General features: G+C 32.9%; 2 protein-coding genes across 3 annotated transcripts in view; one reads left to right on the plus strand and one right to left on the minus strand.

Annotated features, from left to right (window-relative positions):
* Smp_049380.1 (chimerin-related rho-gtpase-activating protein) overlaps positions 1-11,635 on the plus strand; it is a gene marked incomplete at both ends in the record, with an annotated part of 28,787 nt that extends 17,152 nt beyond the window's left edge. Inside the window, 3 exons of one of the 2 annotated variants that reach the window (XM_018794706.1) lie at positions 3,297-3,395; positions 9,210-9,321; positions 10,554-10,947. In XM_018794706.1, the coding sequence (XP_018649092.1) occupies positions 3,297-3,395; positions 9,210-9,321; positions 10,554-10,947 (605 nt within the window). Of the gene's footprint in view, positions 1-3,296; positions 3,396-9,209; positions 9,322-10,553 lie in introns of both variants that reach the window. The other variant, XM_018794707.1, reaches the window with a different exon arrangement.
* Positions 11,636-14,069: 2,434 nt separating this feature from the next.
* The window catches only part of Smp_049390 (pyrroline-5-carboxylate reductase), a gene marked incomplete at both ends in the record, with an annotated part of 36,607 nt that continues 34,970 nt past the window's right edge, over positions 14,070-15,706 (minus strand). Inside the window, one exon of the mRNA XM_018794708.1 lies at positions 14,070-14,204. Coding sequence (XP_018649094.1) covers positions 14,070-14,204 — 135 coding nt within the window. The remainder of the gene's footprint in view (positions 14,205-15,706) is intronic.

Raw genomic sequence — 15,706 nt, forward strand, 5'->3', positions numbered from 1 at the left:
CTGCCTAGATGTGAACTCAGTTGTTTCTGGAATTCGCATTTGGCTTTCTCGTCCTCCAGTTCAATCCTAATGGGTCTTCTTAGTGTAATTTTCCTGCGTCCATTGAGGCGCAGACAAATGCGCGCTCGTATTAAAGCGTGATCAGAGTCTAAACAAGTATTCCAATACGAGCGACAATCTTCTATTGAGCCTCTCCAACGATGACTGATGACAATATGGTCTATTTGAGTCCATCGTTGGTTTGGTGCAGGTGGTCGCCATGTTAGACGATGTCTCTCCTTATGCTTAAAATTAGTGCTTGCTAAAAATAAACGATTGTCTGAGCATAGTTGCAACAGACGATCACCATTATCGGTTCGTTGAGCCGGAATACTAAAACACCCACCTAAATGTCTTTCTGTTTGATTTAAGCTGCCTACCTGGGCATTAAAGTCACCCGCTACGACTACTATGTCTGAGCGCTTAGCTTTCTGAAGAAGCTCAGAGAGTTTTCTGTAAAAGTCATCTTTCACTTCATCATGGCTGCAGTCAGTGGGAGCGTAGGCAGAAACGACGAAAAGGCAACGACGTGTGTCCCTATCCTTCCGAGTTCTTACGGAGCCATTTAGCCGGACAGCACACAGGCGACTGTTAACGGGGATCCATTCTAGTAGTGCCTGTTCTGCCCTTGTACTTAGTGCTATGCCTACACCTGCAAGTCCGCGAGAACTAGCCAACGGGTCGCCAGATACACGGAGGGTGTATTTCGTCGGCTGTCCATTTTGGCGAGGTGAGGTCAAGTGAATGACCACACTGGGATCCTGTATGCGTGTTTCGGAGACACAGCATACATCAATGGTACGAGATTCTAGAGTTTTAGCTAAGGAGGCCTGTTGACCGATTTGGCATAGGGTACGTACGTTGAAGGCTCCAATGTGTAGTTTGGAGTGAGGTTTTAGTAGACCTGGGACAGCGTTTCGCGCACTAGAATCGTTGGCCATGGTGACACTTGAGGAGGAAACCGGAACAGGAAGTTTAGTGTTGAAAGTCAAGGTAGAAGGAATAGTAGGAAGTGAAGAAGGAGATTGATTATGAATACAGTGGTCTTGAGTGTTGTTAGAGGTATGAGGGCAGTTATCACTTCCCGGTTGCCCACACCGTGGAAGGATTCTTCTAGAGGTACCTGAAAAGGAAATTGGGTTAGAAGTGGTCTTAATGACCTGAGAGCGTGACCGCAGTGCCCAAGGGACAACTGCTTGAGGTCGGTCACACACGACCTTTTTGTGGGTAGTTTTTGTGTTAGCTCCGTTCTTCAAAAAACCTTACCGCCGGAGACGGATATCCGTGGGATAAGGCGAGGTGTGCATTTTTAGGGTCGACCTTTTCTAACCCCACCCCTCCTTGTGGGAAGGCAGCATCGCTGTCATGCTGGTTGTCTGAAGGAAACACCTTACTGCTGTCACACCTCTGTACAGTCAGCAGTACGACTTCGCCTTCGGACCTTGGGTTTGCTGCTTTTAGTCTCACCGCTCTTCAACCGACCTGTCTGGCATGGTAGGACCTCGAGGAACGATTGTTCCAGCCAGCATAGCTCGATTGCTTCATCACGATAGGCAAGCCCGACCACCACGTCAAGGTAGCAGCAACGATCGGGGTAGCAACGATCGGGCACAAATGCAAATGAAGGAGTATTGACAATTGTTATGACATTATTATTATTAGTGATTTTATTCGATATTATATTTCAGCGCAGAGTATTTCAATTAGTTTCGTTTTCTTATCTCTTGATTGATCTTGACTATAAATATTGAGTGATCGCCATTTAGATGTTAGCAGTCCAGGAATCGGCATCTGAATAATGTTCATTCTTTCCAACACATATTACCAGCCACCACGACGTCTCTGATTGTACTTTTTTATAACTTGCACAGCGAAAGGTTGTAAACCATTCATAAACGCACCTAAATAGGTTATGCGATTAATGGGCATAATGATGTGTTATGACAAACAAAAGACAGGTAGCTTGTTAAAATATCTAAATGGCAGGAAGAGTCAACCTAGATATTCAAACAGGCCCACGATTAAGGTCACGAAGGGATTCACTGATGCATCTCTTCCTAACTAGTGGCTAAGATCTTAAGGCTTTGCAGTGATCACTCTTTATATCAGTTGTCATTATTTCGATCCCCTGAGTTTTTTTACCTCATATGATAGCAATTACTTCATGGTGTCTATAACGTTTCATACCGATACACATTTTTCCTAGGTTGCACTTTAATTACAGCTGATTATTATTAACATAAAGATGTGTGAATTTTGTGAATCATTTGGTTCACATCTCATGCTAAATGAAGTTAGACAACTATTAAGCACCAGAAAACACTGGACAATCGTTTTTTCGTAGTGTATCCCTTTCTGTTTATTGTTTGGCAGATGAATTTTCTCTGTTTGATCTATCCTAGAAAGCACAGAAAGGTTGTTGAATCTGATTCAAAATGTGATAGATCAACATCTTGAAATCGATCACAATTTTTTAAATAATAGCTACGTACTGCTTTACCTAAATACCTATCATGATATTAGTTATAACGCGTTTGACGTAACTTTGTTAATATAAACGCAATGATTTCATGTTAGTAGTTTTGTATTTATTATTAGCAAGAACCTGAGTTTTATTTCATTTGTAAACTTAGCGTGATAACTGGATTAGTATTTATTCCTGCTAAAGAAAAAATATTTCATGGAGACTAGTTCATTTTTGGTAGAGTGGATATATTACTTCAATTCTAGTGTTCTTTTTTAAAGAAAACTATCGAATACTAATCATATGATGCAGTGGTAGTTTGCCTCACATCTCGTCATCATCGTTTGTCTACTGATCAAGTACAGTTCAATATATGGTACTGATATGACTAAAGTGTGTAAGACGAGCAGTTTTGCTTTAGCGAGAGAAGATGAAACAATGTATGAGTCAACGCAGTGGTTTTATTTTATTTCGTCTGTTTCAGCATACTCTTGGAATTTATCATGCAATTGTTTAACTTTGAAAAGATTTCCAAAATTGGTGGTTAATTTAAATTTCAATCCTACGCAAATACATATCTATCAATTAAGTAGTTTGTTTTTAATTCACTGATTTTGTGCGTATCAATATTAGGGTGGTTATCATCGAATTGTATGTTCATCTTCTAAATTTGAATCATATCGGTTTCAGGATCAAAGATATATATATATATAATATTTACTTGTTAAATATCTTTCTTTTTCTCAGATCCGGAATTGGCAATTGGCAAATGTATCTGAGTCACATGTTCGAGATATCAATGTTTTGACAAGTTTGATTAAATCATTTCTGCGTCAATTGCCTGTCCCATTAATCACTTATGAGGCATATCCAGATTTACTGGATGTTGTTAGTAAGTAAAAACAAAGTAACATTATATTTTAATCTTGGAATGAATAAGTAATATACACAAATATCACTCCGATTTTTGTTTGTTCATCACTTCAATCGAATTCAGTAGAGAAAACTGTTTATAAACTGAAACAGTTTAATCATAACTTTGTCAGAAGTGTATATTTTTATGATATACGTCTGATTTACTAGGTCTTCTTAATGGACAATGAAGTTCTTTTTAAATACCAATGACTAATCTCGTTGCTTACTTAATTATATACCATTGATTTTTATTCTCTAGCCAAATTCACTAAAATAATTGAATGGATAAAATTTCAATACATTTTTTTCTTCTACTTTTGATCTCAATTTGTTCTTGTTCCCATGAATTAGATCTGTACAATTAAAATATCAAAGCAATAACGAGAAAAAATGTTTGAGAGTGATGCCTACTTGGTTTTTCGCTAAATGACACGGTTCACTTTGTTATAAATTTTCATGTTAACTAGCTAGAAAGGAAAGCAGTTACGGGTTCATAATGTTGTTCGGAACAATGATGAAATATTCTCAACCCAACTGTTCACCTTAGCAAGAATCCAATATCATCAATAACGAAAGAACTCGATACAATATTAAGTTACTTCAAATTCCCAAGACACAAGTTGATCTGATTTGTTGAAATTTTCAATGTTATCTGAAACATTGTAATTAGTGAATAAAATATTGTTCTAAACTGCAATAGTAAAAGAGTTGAGTGACTGACATCGTCCTTGTGGACCAGACCTTTAGGTCAAAGGTTCCGGGTGTGGTCCCCTAAGAAGACCACCTGCTTCGGTTTGGGTACCCGGGCAGTATTTCAGCCGTCACACAAATCGAGTGATTTATGCGGCTCGTATGTATTTGGTGCCTTTTTGTATCAAGGTTTATGTTTTTAAATAAATAATATCTCAACCCACCCAGTTAGTAAGCGTACTCATATTCATTTAGAATTTAGAAGGTATTTCTGAATTAGATCTGTTAGTGTGTTACTAGGTGATACTAGATACTAATTTTCAAAAGCATGTGGTATTTAGTAAAATCAAGTTATCTTTGCATCATATAAGATCTTCCATCATTTCTTCTAATCACTCGTCTAATTAAATGACTATTTAAACTATACCAGTGAGCTTAGTCGTTCATTTGTTTGTTTTGGCTTTTAATGAATCTTGCTTCTCTTAAAATGGTCTTTGACCTGTTCATTATTATTGTAGAGTACAGAAAAGATTTTTTAAAAATTTTTTGGTTGGTCGTGCTTCTTTGTTATTTGACTTTTTCTTACCCCCATAAATTGTTCTATTTTTTTTTGGTTAATGACTGATAAAACTGGTTTAACTTCCGCATATTTATTGCAGAGTTTAAATGAGCATACTCAAGGGGATTTGATTTTCAATCTTCTAAGCTCTGATATCTTCATCATTTATATCTTTTTGTAAGACAACATAGATATTCATTTAGACAACTAATATTTCCAGACCTGATCTTGTGACTTCCGAGATTCCCTTTATAGAGAAATTATAGTCTACTTTTTTTCGTTTTTTTTTCTCTACATTTCATGCCATTATCATGTGCTGTTGCTTTTTTTCGAGAAAAATAATCAAAATTACTGAAAATTTAGCGTTTTTTTCTTCTTTTTTTTCAATGGACGATTAAATCGATATCATCTCTGGCAAGTATTTTGCCATTTCAATTTTGGATCATTTTTATTTGGTTATTTGTTCGATGATGTATGTGTATGAACAATTTGATTCAATAAGTGTTAAGGTGGAATGCATAGTTAGAAACAATTCAAAAATGCCTTTCTTCCCATATCATTAGAAATGGTTTGAATTGTCAAGTTGTTGATACTCATGAGTGAATTTTTGATCAGCCTTTATTGGCATATATGGATCTTGTTTAGAATATCTATTTGGTCACACATTTTATAAAAGATATATGGATTTAAACTAGCAGTAATATTGTGATGCATGCTACTTATGTTGACAGATATAAGTACTAAGTAGCAGCCATTTTGAAGTGGAATGTCCTGCGGCAGAAGATTGAATTGAGGAGAACAGGAAGGAAAACAGAGAGCAATTATAATAACAACAGAAAGAGCAACTAGAGGAAGATGTGCTAATAATGTATTCAATGTATGATGTGCACATTTTACGAAATCACTCAGTGATTTCACATTAAACAATAGATTGGTTTTGTCTCAGTAACTAAATGGGTAACGTGACGATGTTTAAAGCAAACGGTATTGGATTCGAGTCCCGTAGTGAACATCAACTGTGGTATGCAGGTACATTCATCTGACAAGTCCTAAATCGGACGAAACTTGCGTTCTGGACTCCATTGTTAGCCACCATCTTTTTCTGCTCAAAAATACAACTATCTCTTTTCTTCAAGAAATCTAATAAAATTAATTTATTTCTAGTTAACATATACAAATTTGTGTTTGTGGTAATGAAGTCGCTGACAAGTGGACTGGGCCGTGTTGGTAGGTGTAGACTACCTGGTTGGAATTCGCGAGATAATAGCAATCGATGGTTAGAGACTTTGAATGACATGGCTCAAAATCGTTTGCAATGGCGAAGGTGCATCCACTCTTTGTGTTCTGTCACATTCTAATCTTCTGAATTCTTCATGTCACTATCTTTTTTCTCTTTCCAAATTTATTTCACTGGATTATACTCCTTCAATAACATCTTCAATCCCTTATCTTTCACATAATACTTATACTCTTACTACTTCTCCCACTATGGGATTTGAATCGACAACTGCATCTCTGTGCTAATGTGGTATGGCAACTCGAACTGATGTACGTACGTACGAAGTTCTACATTGTAACTGACTGACTGACAGTATGTATGTAAGTTCGAATTAACTAGATCGTCATCGACGTTTTAGTTTACTTCTGATATATATTGTATCGAATTACCACCGAGACATTTAGTTTATTGACATTGAGTATTTGTCTTATAATCTTGCCAGTACATAACAAATACTGATAATTGAAACAAGTTATAGATTTTGTTTTTCCAGCGATAAGTGGCCTGCTTGGACATCTGGTCTACCTGTGTCTTCCCTTTAGATATCTCAACAAGTTTTCTGCTTTTGATAGTTTTAAGACATCATTATGTTTATTAATCTCACAACCTATTAAATTGCGTTTATTAAAAGTTTGCAACTTTCCTCTGTACAAGTTACAAAAACGCCTAATCAGAGAAATCGTAGTTGCTGGCAATGTGCAGCGAAAAGAATGTACATTATTCAAATGTCGATTCCTAGACTGCTGACTTTTAGCTGGCGACCACTTAATATTTATCGTCAGGATCGACCATGAAGTAAGAAATGGAAACTTGTTGTAATACTTAGTGATAAAAATTATATATTGTATCAAAAATATAATATTGAATAAAGCTAATAATAATAATTTATTGGCGCATATTCTGAATATTCTCCTATCATTGGTCTATTTAGATCTGTCAAATTCACCATAGCTTTCGATGACTATATCAACAATTATAAATTAACAAACGATAATTCGGTTTTATACATTTCCCTTAAGTAATTTGATTTGATAGTATTATTATGTTTGATTATTGACTAAAACATTTGTATATGTGCTTACGTACCTGAAAAAGATAAAGAGCAATTAAATTCTGCCCAAGTATATGTCTACGTGTATTCTTTTTGTATTCTGCATCTTTTACTTCTATTTTCTACATTTTGTATGTAAAAGATAAAGTGGTAATAATGCATACTTTAAAAGTATGTATATGTGAGAATAGTAGTCTTTATTCTATGCAATTCACATTTGTACCACAATATTTTTTTTGATCCCTTCGGATATTAGACAGGACCCATTTATCAATCAATATTGTTATTATTTTTGACATAACTATATATGAAGACAAATATAAAACTATTTTAGTGTTTTTCCTGTTCGCTTTTTGCACAATTCATTAAGTTTAACTTCTTTCAGTCTATCTTTGTGTGCAAATTTTCTGCGAAAACTAATTTCTCTGTTTTTCGGGAAATAATTAATCTAAAAATGATATTCTGTCTTCGTACTGTATAAAACAGAGAAATTCGGAAAAAAACAGTCCAATTTGAAAGTGTTTCTGCTCGTGTGTGTGTATTTGGGTCTCTATATCTTGTTTATACTACTATAGTAGTATGAAGAATATCACATTTATTAACCTTTTCTTTCATTCATTATTTCCCTTAAGTTTTTTTTTGGAAAAAATATATTCTATTGAAAGTTTTCTATTTATGCGTCAAGAAGTTTTCACTCAATTAAAAGGTTATGAATAAACCAAAACACAAAAATCTAATAAGCCGATTTTTTCTAATGAATATATATATATTTGAAGTGATTTAATAATACAGTGTCAGTTTAAAAAATTGTTATATTTTCTTATTGTAAGAATGTTAGTGCATACAACTTTCAGTTGATTTTAAGGTATTAGATTGAGTTTTACAAAATGACTGCATCAAGATGTGGTCTACTGGTTATGGCATTCAACTTTTGGCAAAAAAAGCCTGGATTGAACACCATTTCATTTAATGCAGTTTAAGCAACCGGGTATTATCATTAGCTCATTTCCAATTTCCAGGTGCATAAGTTAATTGAATTTTAACCAGTGACTGTGTAGAGATTTAATGCTCACTTACTGTCATACGTTCTAATTGTATTTTTGCGCTATTACAATCTGACAAACGTGGCGATACCATTAATTGACCCAATACTGAGGTGCATTTCTAATGCTACAAATAAAATACCATTAACATAGAGCCTGAATTGAATTAAGTTGCTATGCCATATTAGCAGGACAAGATGAAAATAACGAGAGATATATAAATACTATGATAGAAATGACAAAAATGAATAACTTTGGAAATATGGTTCAAAAGACAGTGTGGCGAAATATGATACTAGAATCCCAGATCTGTGATAAGATAGCAAGGGAATACATCAATAGAATTGCATAAAAATTTCAAACAAGGTTCTCAAAATCTCCAATCACTGATCGTTATCACACAGATTCTAACCAGGTGGTCTGCTACTAGCATATCTCAGACCAATAGTCACTTTTTATGAACCTATGCTACGTTTTGGTTTGGTTGCCTCAAGGTCTATTCCAAACTACCTCCGGACTAACAAGCATCACCGTTCGAGGTAACAGTGGTCAGGCATACATAAGACTTGTTCTAACAACCTAAATCAATGAAGATTTACATTTTCGATCGATTTTTAACAGATTCTCGTAGAATAGAGTCATGGACTTTAAGAATTCACACTAATTCTTAATTGATCGATTACCTTCAGATTGTTTTTCGCTGTCATCTTTGTTGTTATATGGAATTTCTATCAATAAACCAAACTGTATAAATAAAATTTCACGTTTCTAAAACCAAACATCAAAATGACTAAATAGTTAGACAAGAGCGGTTATCTTTATCGGTTGCTACAGAACGCTTTTCACATCAATGATTTAGTGTTTATATCACGGCATTATTCATTAAGTCAATTTTTAGTACACTATCCCACTAACTTCATTTCAGTTTTCTAGGTTTAAGGTTGTCTACCCTGTACACATAAAATGTAGACCGAAAAGTTTTATACATTATCATCATTATTTATTTCAGTAAGTTTTTTAAATTCTAATCAGTAGTAGATAGTTTGACTTCAGTCAATTGATAATTATTTTATCTATTCAAAATCTAATTAGATCAAGCTGTTGTTTTTATTCAGTTTTATAAATGTACTAACGTTGATAATACTTCTATATATACACTTCATTTGTAGGAGATGATCGACTTAATGAACAAGAGAAATTAGATATGTTAAGGAAAATATTTGCTCGCTTACCCGGTGCCCATTATGAAAGTTTACGTTATTTTATAAACCATATACACAGGTAATAATGAAGACATTTTTAAAAAAAAAGTTTAAATTGTTAATACCGTAATGATACCAGGGTTCCATCACTTAAAATATTTTCGAGCTTTTTTGATGTATCATTCACTTCTTGATCATATCATATTCTTTTTTCACTTTGTCACCACCTCAAAATCCTACGAGCATGGATACACTTCTCGTTTTCATTATATTATGGAAAATGAGAAGTTTTTATCAAAATGAAGGCTTTCAATACAAACTACTCATATTTTCATTTATTAGGTGTCCTCATCAGTATGTTCTGTCAATAATTGTGTGAGTAAGGTTACCGATGAACAGCTGTCTATCGAGATGAAGCATAACTTTACATAAGGAAAGTTGGATTACATAGCTCTGTTAGGAAAAGTGTATATAATATGCAATCCGAAAAGTACAGAAAAATATTAGCTAACTTGCTAAAGAATGAATAATCATGTAACGTGTCAGGCACGAAATCAACTGTAAAAACTAACAACTAGATTTTCTAACTCTACAGATAAAAAGTCACATACTACAAAGACATATAGTTTTTTTAAGAATAAGGGAAGGGTGAACTTAATCTTCAGAACAGACTATCACAGCTGCTGTTAATACTACATCTCACAAAGCTGTTGCCATCCTTGTTCGTGGAAACATGGATTCGTTTTCAGATGTTACAGCATATCTCTCATTTCACACGAACATACTTTGACTGACCTACTTTTAAAGTCATGAATTGAATTATCGGAAATTTGGTCGAAGGATTTTTAGGAGCAAGACAGTTATTTCATTCTGTTATCAATAGGGATAACCAATCAACCAACAACAAAATAATGTCCATCTATAAAGAACTTGTTTCAGGTAAACAATCGACAGATATCTATAAAGAAAATGAACACAATCACTCAGTGTTAATATGACAGCTTGTTTGTTTAGAGCAACGAACTCCACAAAATGATAATTCACAATAACTAAATCAGATTTACACATTCAGCCAAACTGAAATTCAATTAGAAACGTTAGTTTTTGTACTGTCTTGCAGTTTGATTTTCAAATTAGTGTTTCCCCACAGTCAATACACAATAGATGTAGAAGCTGCCAAAATTGTTTGCTTATACGTTAGAACTATTCAACGAGTGTATATTATACCCTCATTAATATAGTTTGTTTAAAATTGGTACATTATTAAAAGTTTGATGTTGAGATATTCATTTTTTAAAATATTTTTTACAGAGTGGCTGAAAAGCAAGATGTGAATATGATGACTACAGCTAATTTAGCTATTGTTCTATCACCTACTTTACTGAGTTCATCTTATACTGATCCTATAAGTTGTTTAGCTGGAACACTTTTTGAACATACCTTAATAGAATTACTTATAAAACATTGTACTTACTTGCTTCCATCAAACGGACGATGGTTAGCTAGTAGACCTACTGAATTAGCCGACAATGCAATCCATTCACCATCCCATCGTCATAGTCAAATCATTACCAATAATAATTTTACTCCACCAGCCACTACGGTATCACCACCCAGTATACCATCTTATAAGAAATGGAATTTTTTAAGAAGTCGATCATCCACAGATACCCGTACAGTACCAACTTTATCACCTATCCCGTGAAATTGGATGGAAGTTTCATCGATCTCTTTCTTCGTCTGTCTGCAGATAATTATTGTGTCAGTATGAATAAATTATTGTGTAATGTTATATTTTTTACTACCTATCTTACCACTATATCGTTCTCTAATTGTTCTGTATCGACAAATATTTGTTAACACATTCCACCATTTTTTCCATATAACTTTTTGATTATGTTCATTTTTTGCATTTCACAAAACGTCTGGTTCTTAACAAACTTGTACACATATATTTGTTCTTTTCTCGAATTCCATAATATTTGTGTGTGCTTGGTTTAAAGAAATCATTCATAAGTGATACTTTTATTGTCTTCCAGTTATTCTTTCTTTTATCTACTTCTTTAAACCATCTAAATGCGGACAATATATTTTCGAGTTTATATGGCCACTTAAACGCATATTTATATAGATATAGCGTGTTTCTAACAGCTGATTGTGTATTTCTATCCTATCCTATTGTTCAACTCACTATCTTTGAATATATGCTTGTTGTTCAACTCTTATTATATGGGGATTATGCTGAGACATCTTTAAAAATTATTTAATGATAAACTTATATGATGGTACCATTTTTATTTGATTTTTATAAATAGGACTGATAATGCAAGACAAGAAAAAGAAATAACACTTTGTACATATACATATACCTGTATTAATAAACTGTGTTTTATAAAAATAGCCCATTACCTGTTGGGTTATTAGATAGTGAAGGTTAGATAATCTGCTTTTTGAGTCCATATCTCGTCATGTTTACCTGACTCACTTGTTCACATCTTTTTTGTCAACTTAATTCTAAACAGTGAATTGGTACTGTTAACCTTCGTATGGTAGATATGTTTAATGAGTCAGCGATAATGTTCTTGATTTCTGTGTTACAAGTGCAAAACTTTAAACATTTCCGTCCCAGTATGAAATATAAATTTAGGTGACCAAACCCAAAAAAGAACAATTATAGATTCACTGCTTTCTTTACATTACCGTTAACTGTTTTACGCAGTTTTTGCGCACAGTCTCAGCTTGACTTTTTTGCAGAGCATTGCTTATTAACTTTGAGAATGAATGTAGAGAACTTGAAATGACTTTCACTTATTAATTAATTAGTAAGTGACTGTCACCTATAATTACGTCCAGCAAGTTATTTTTTGAAATTTTGTCAGACATACATAAAAGTCACCATACCTTATACGATAATAGAAAAATCTCTGCACATCAACCATATTTCATTGTGTTCACTGTTTCTCCATACTTCTACTATACGTACTTTAAACAAGTATAACCATCATAATTCCAGCTTCGTGATATCTTTTTGTTCTTTTCATTTGTATGAAACCGTCCAAAAAATAATTTCAAGTTTCTGAAATTTACAAACGGTTGTGCATTTTGAAAGTTACCAGTGTGTTCCCCATCATGTATGATGTTAACAGCTGTAATTTATTCATAATCATTTCTTTCTACAAAAGTGAATTTTTATTCCATTATGTTGTAAATAAAATTAAATCCAAGCAACAGATGGCTGAATATTTTTTACTGTATTTTAATAATCACTGTTTGACATGAAGATATTTTTCTCTTGTCAAACGATAAATTTACTGACTGATCTGAACATAGTAGAGTATACAGTTATTTATTAGTTTTGTAAATCGATGTCTTACAGCACCATATATATATATATATATATATATATATATATATATATATATATATATATATATATGTCATATGACAATGTGGGATGCCTTTTACTACGTAAATCTTGAAACTTGACGATGTATGCAGCATACTATAATCAAGTATATCTCCATCCATTGAATAACTGGTTGGACCTATGTGGAGTCTGAAAGACTAAGCAGTTCCTGTACATTCATATTGAAGTTCAATAATGTTTAACCTACAAATTTTTCATAAGTGACCAACTCGATCGGTTCAGTTGACTTCGAACTTAATGTACATCTGGTTAGTATGTGATTGATAGCGTAAATCAATAACTCTATATCAGCACATCTATGGTCAGAAACACTATCACCCGAGGTAAAAACACATTGGACAGACAGTCTAGTTTATCATTATTTCAAGATTTGAATATTTCAATTAGAATTTCTATTTCATAGAATTACACACCAAAATAACCTAGTGACTATCTCTTATTATTACCACAAAACTGTGGCATAACGAATTTTAAGTTTTGATCAATCAACCTAACAAACTCCTTGATAGTTTTTATTTTTTACTTAGTTCATAAGACAACAAATAGTTTTAATATACTATTATTTGAAAACAATAATATTATTTATGCATAGTCATCGTGACATGATAACGCATTTAATCAGCGGAGTTAATAATCTGACCTGGTCACAATTAATGAGGGTACTCTTTTTGAACCAATAATTCTATTTATTTTAATATAAACTACCTTATAACTAACTAATTAGTCAATAATATTCTATCCAACTAAGACTACTGATACTTTTATTATGTTCAGGTTTTTTTATCAATAAAAATATTTGAAACCAATGATCATCTCAACTCCATTCTTTTTATAAATGAAGGGAACGTGCACCGAAATCTCCACTACAACCTAACTCAATTAACAACAGAGAATAATTAGTAAAGCACTGAGCAACAATTCAAACAGAATAATATGAAGTCACTTTTGTTTTCTAAATTTTAATATCAAAATTTACGTTCACGTAGTTGATTCGACAAAGAAGAAAACATTCACAATAATATTGATAACAAAAATATTGCTTAGTTAAAAACCAGAGTTATAACATTAATGATTGAAGTAGCCTGTCTATAGGATTACCAAATGAATATACACTGTATTATAATTTACAGAATCATACGGAAAAGAGTGGACAAGAATGTTAGGAGAGTCCTCTATCAGTTGCAATAAGCGCTCAATCAAGCCCATTTTGATGTTGAGTAAGATTCTCTTAGAAAGAACTTAAACACTAGCATAAATCATTAGTGAAAAATTTTCCAGATACACATTTTTCAATACAACAAACATATTCTTATTGAATATGATGTTTGGAATAATGTGTATAAGAAATATTATACACACTTAATAGAGTAATATAACTACGGTAAATAGTGCATGAAACATTAGGATTTCTTGCTTAATTCTTCTCCACGTGCACAAACTTTCTGTACTGCATCCATAAGTGTAGCTCGTAGATTACCTTTCTCTAAAGCATAAACACCTTGAATTGTCGTCCCGCCAGGTGAGCACACATCATTCTGTATAAATATAAATATTTTTCAATAAAAGGAAAACTATAATATAATCATCTTGATAGAACTAAAAATAGAGTTAGCAATATTTTGAAAATGAGTTTTATCATAAAACACTACAAACTATTTTTCATCAGTCAGTACAGTAGGCACCAGAAAAATTCTTTTGGCATCATTAAATGAGATTATTTGTTTGAGGTTTACATATCTGAATTGTTCAAATTCTTAATTTTTCCAAAATTTCTAGATTTACGGGTAATGATTATGCTAAACTTCAGAAGTGTTATAGATGTGTGCATGACTGACACATTCTGATACCATACATCTGCGAAGGTTATTTTTCCTTGAAATAACTGGAAGGATGAAATTGATAGTTTTATCGATCATGGAGCGTGACTGTGAAGACCAGAGACACAACTCCTTGATACCGATTATAATTAAAGTTTCCTTAATGCTAGGTTTTTGCATAACTTCGTCATAACTTTTTGGGACGCTAGTGCTTTAAATGGAGATCCATGGTAGTAAAATGTATTCTACTTTGGGAACAACTAAATCTAACTTTGTTCAGTGAGAAAGGTGAAAATACTGGTTACCCGTGAGGAACAATAATGCCATTAAGTCCTAGGATATATAATAGTTCAGCTAGAATATTTTTCTCATTTTTTGATGCTTAACAATAAAATTACAACTTATGGTTTGATTTTTATCAGGTTGGAATACACCTATATCAGCTAATCATAGAAGTAATGTAAACAGATTCAAGAATACACTACATGAAATATAACAATACATTTCAATGGAAATATTTTACAATATTAGTTTAAAAGTAGTGGTTGGTAGAAAATTGAATTTCCATTGAAATCTACCATAAAATGCAATTAGTTAAAAATATAATCTCTACTTCTTTGATTTACTCAACGTGTAGAAATTATCATGAGAATCCAATTAAAATCTAACATTAGAACCTCCAAAAAAAGTTTGTATACTAATAATTTATCCAGTTTAAATGATATAATGATTGAAAACAACTGTTGGGATGATCCTGCAAATTTCTCGCAATCGACATGACAAGCTCAGGAAACATTAAGAAGCATTTTATCCAATCCGCGTTTGATTAGAAGTTTTGATAGAAATATCGCGAAAATGAGAAGTCACATGTAGAGGTTCTGATTGGGTGATTACTACACTGCTACTATGTTTAGTAGTATTCTAGAATTTTCAGGAAAACCCAAGGACTTCTAAAATACTATAAAAATCCTATATTTTCTGTACATAAATGAACCTTGGAGTAAAGTGCTTCTCGTATATTTTGTGCCTTTTCTTTCGTGTTCAAGTCGCTGTGTAGTTCTAGCTTGGGGGTTACGAGACTAGCTTAGGATCCGAATATAGGCGTTCAATTAGCAAGACTTATCAACAACATATTGTATAAGTTATTCGCTGATCTCATTGATATCGTTTTGATAAGTTTAAGTTATATTCTAAATGTTTCATTACTTTTATTGATTTTT

Source organism: Schistosoma mansoni, chromosome 1 (assembly GCF_000237925.1).
Source record: "Schistosoma mansoni strain Puerto Rico chromosome 1, complete genome".
NCBI lineage: Eukaryota > Metazoa > Platyhelminthes > Trematoda > Strigeidida > Schistosomatidae > Schistosoma > Schistosoma mansoni.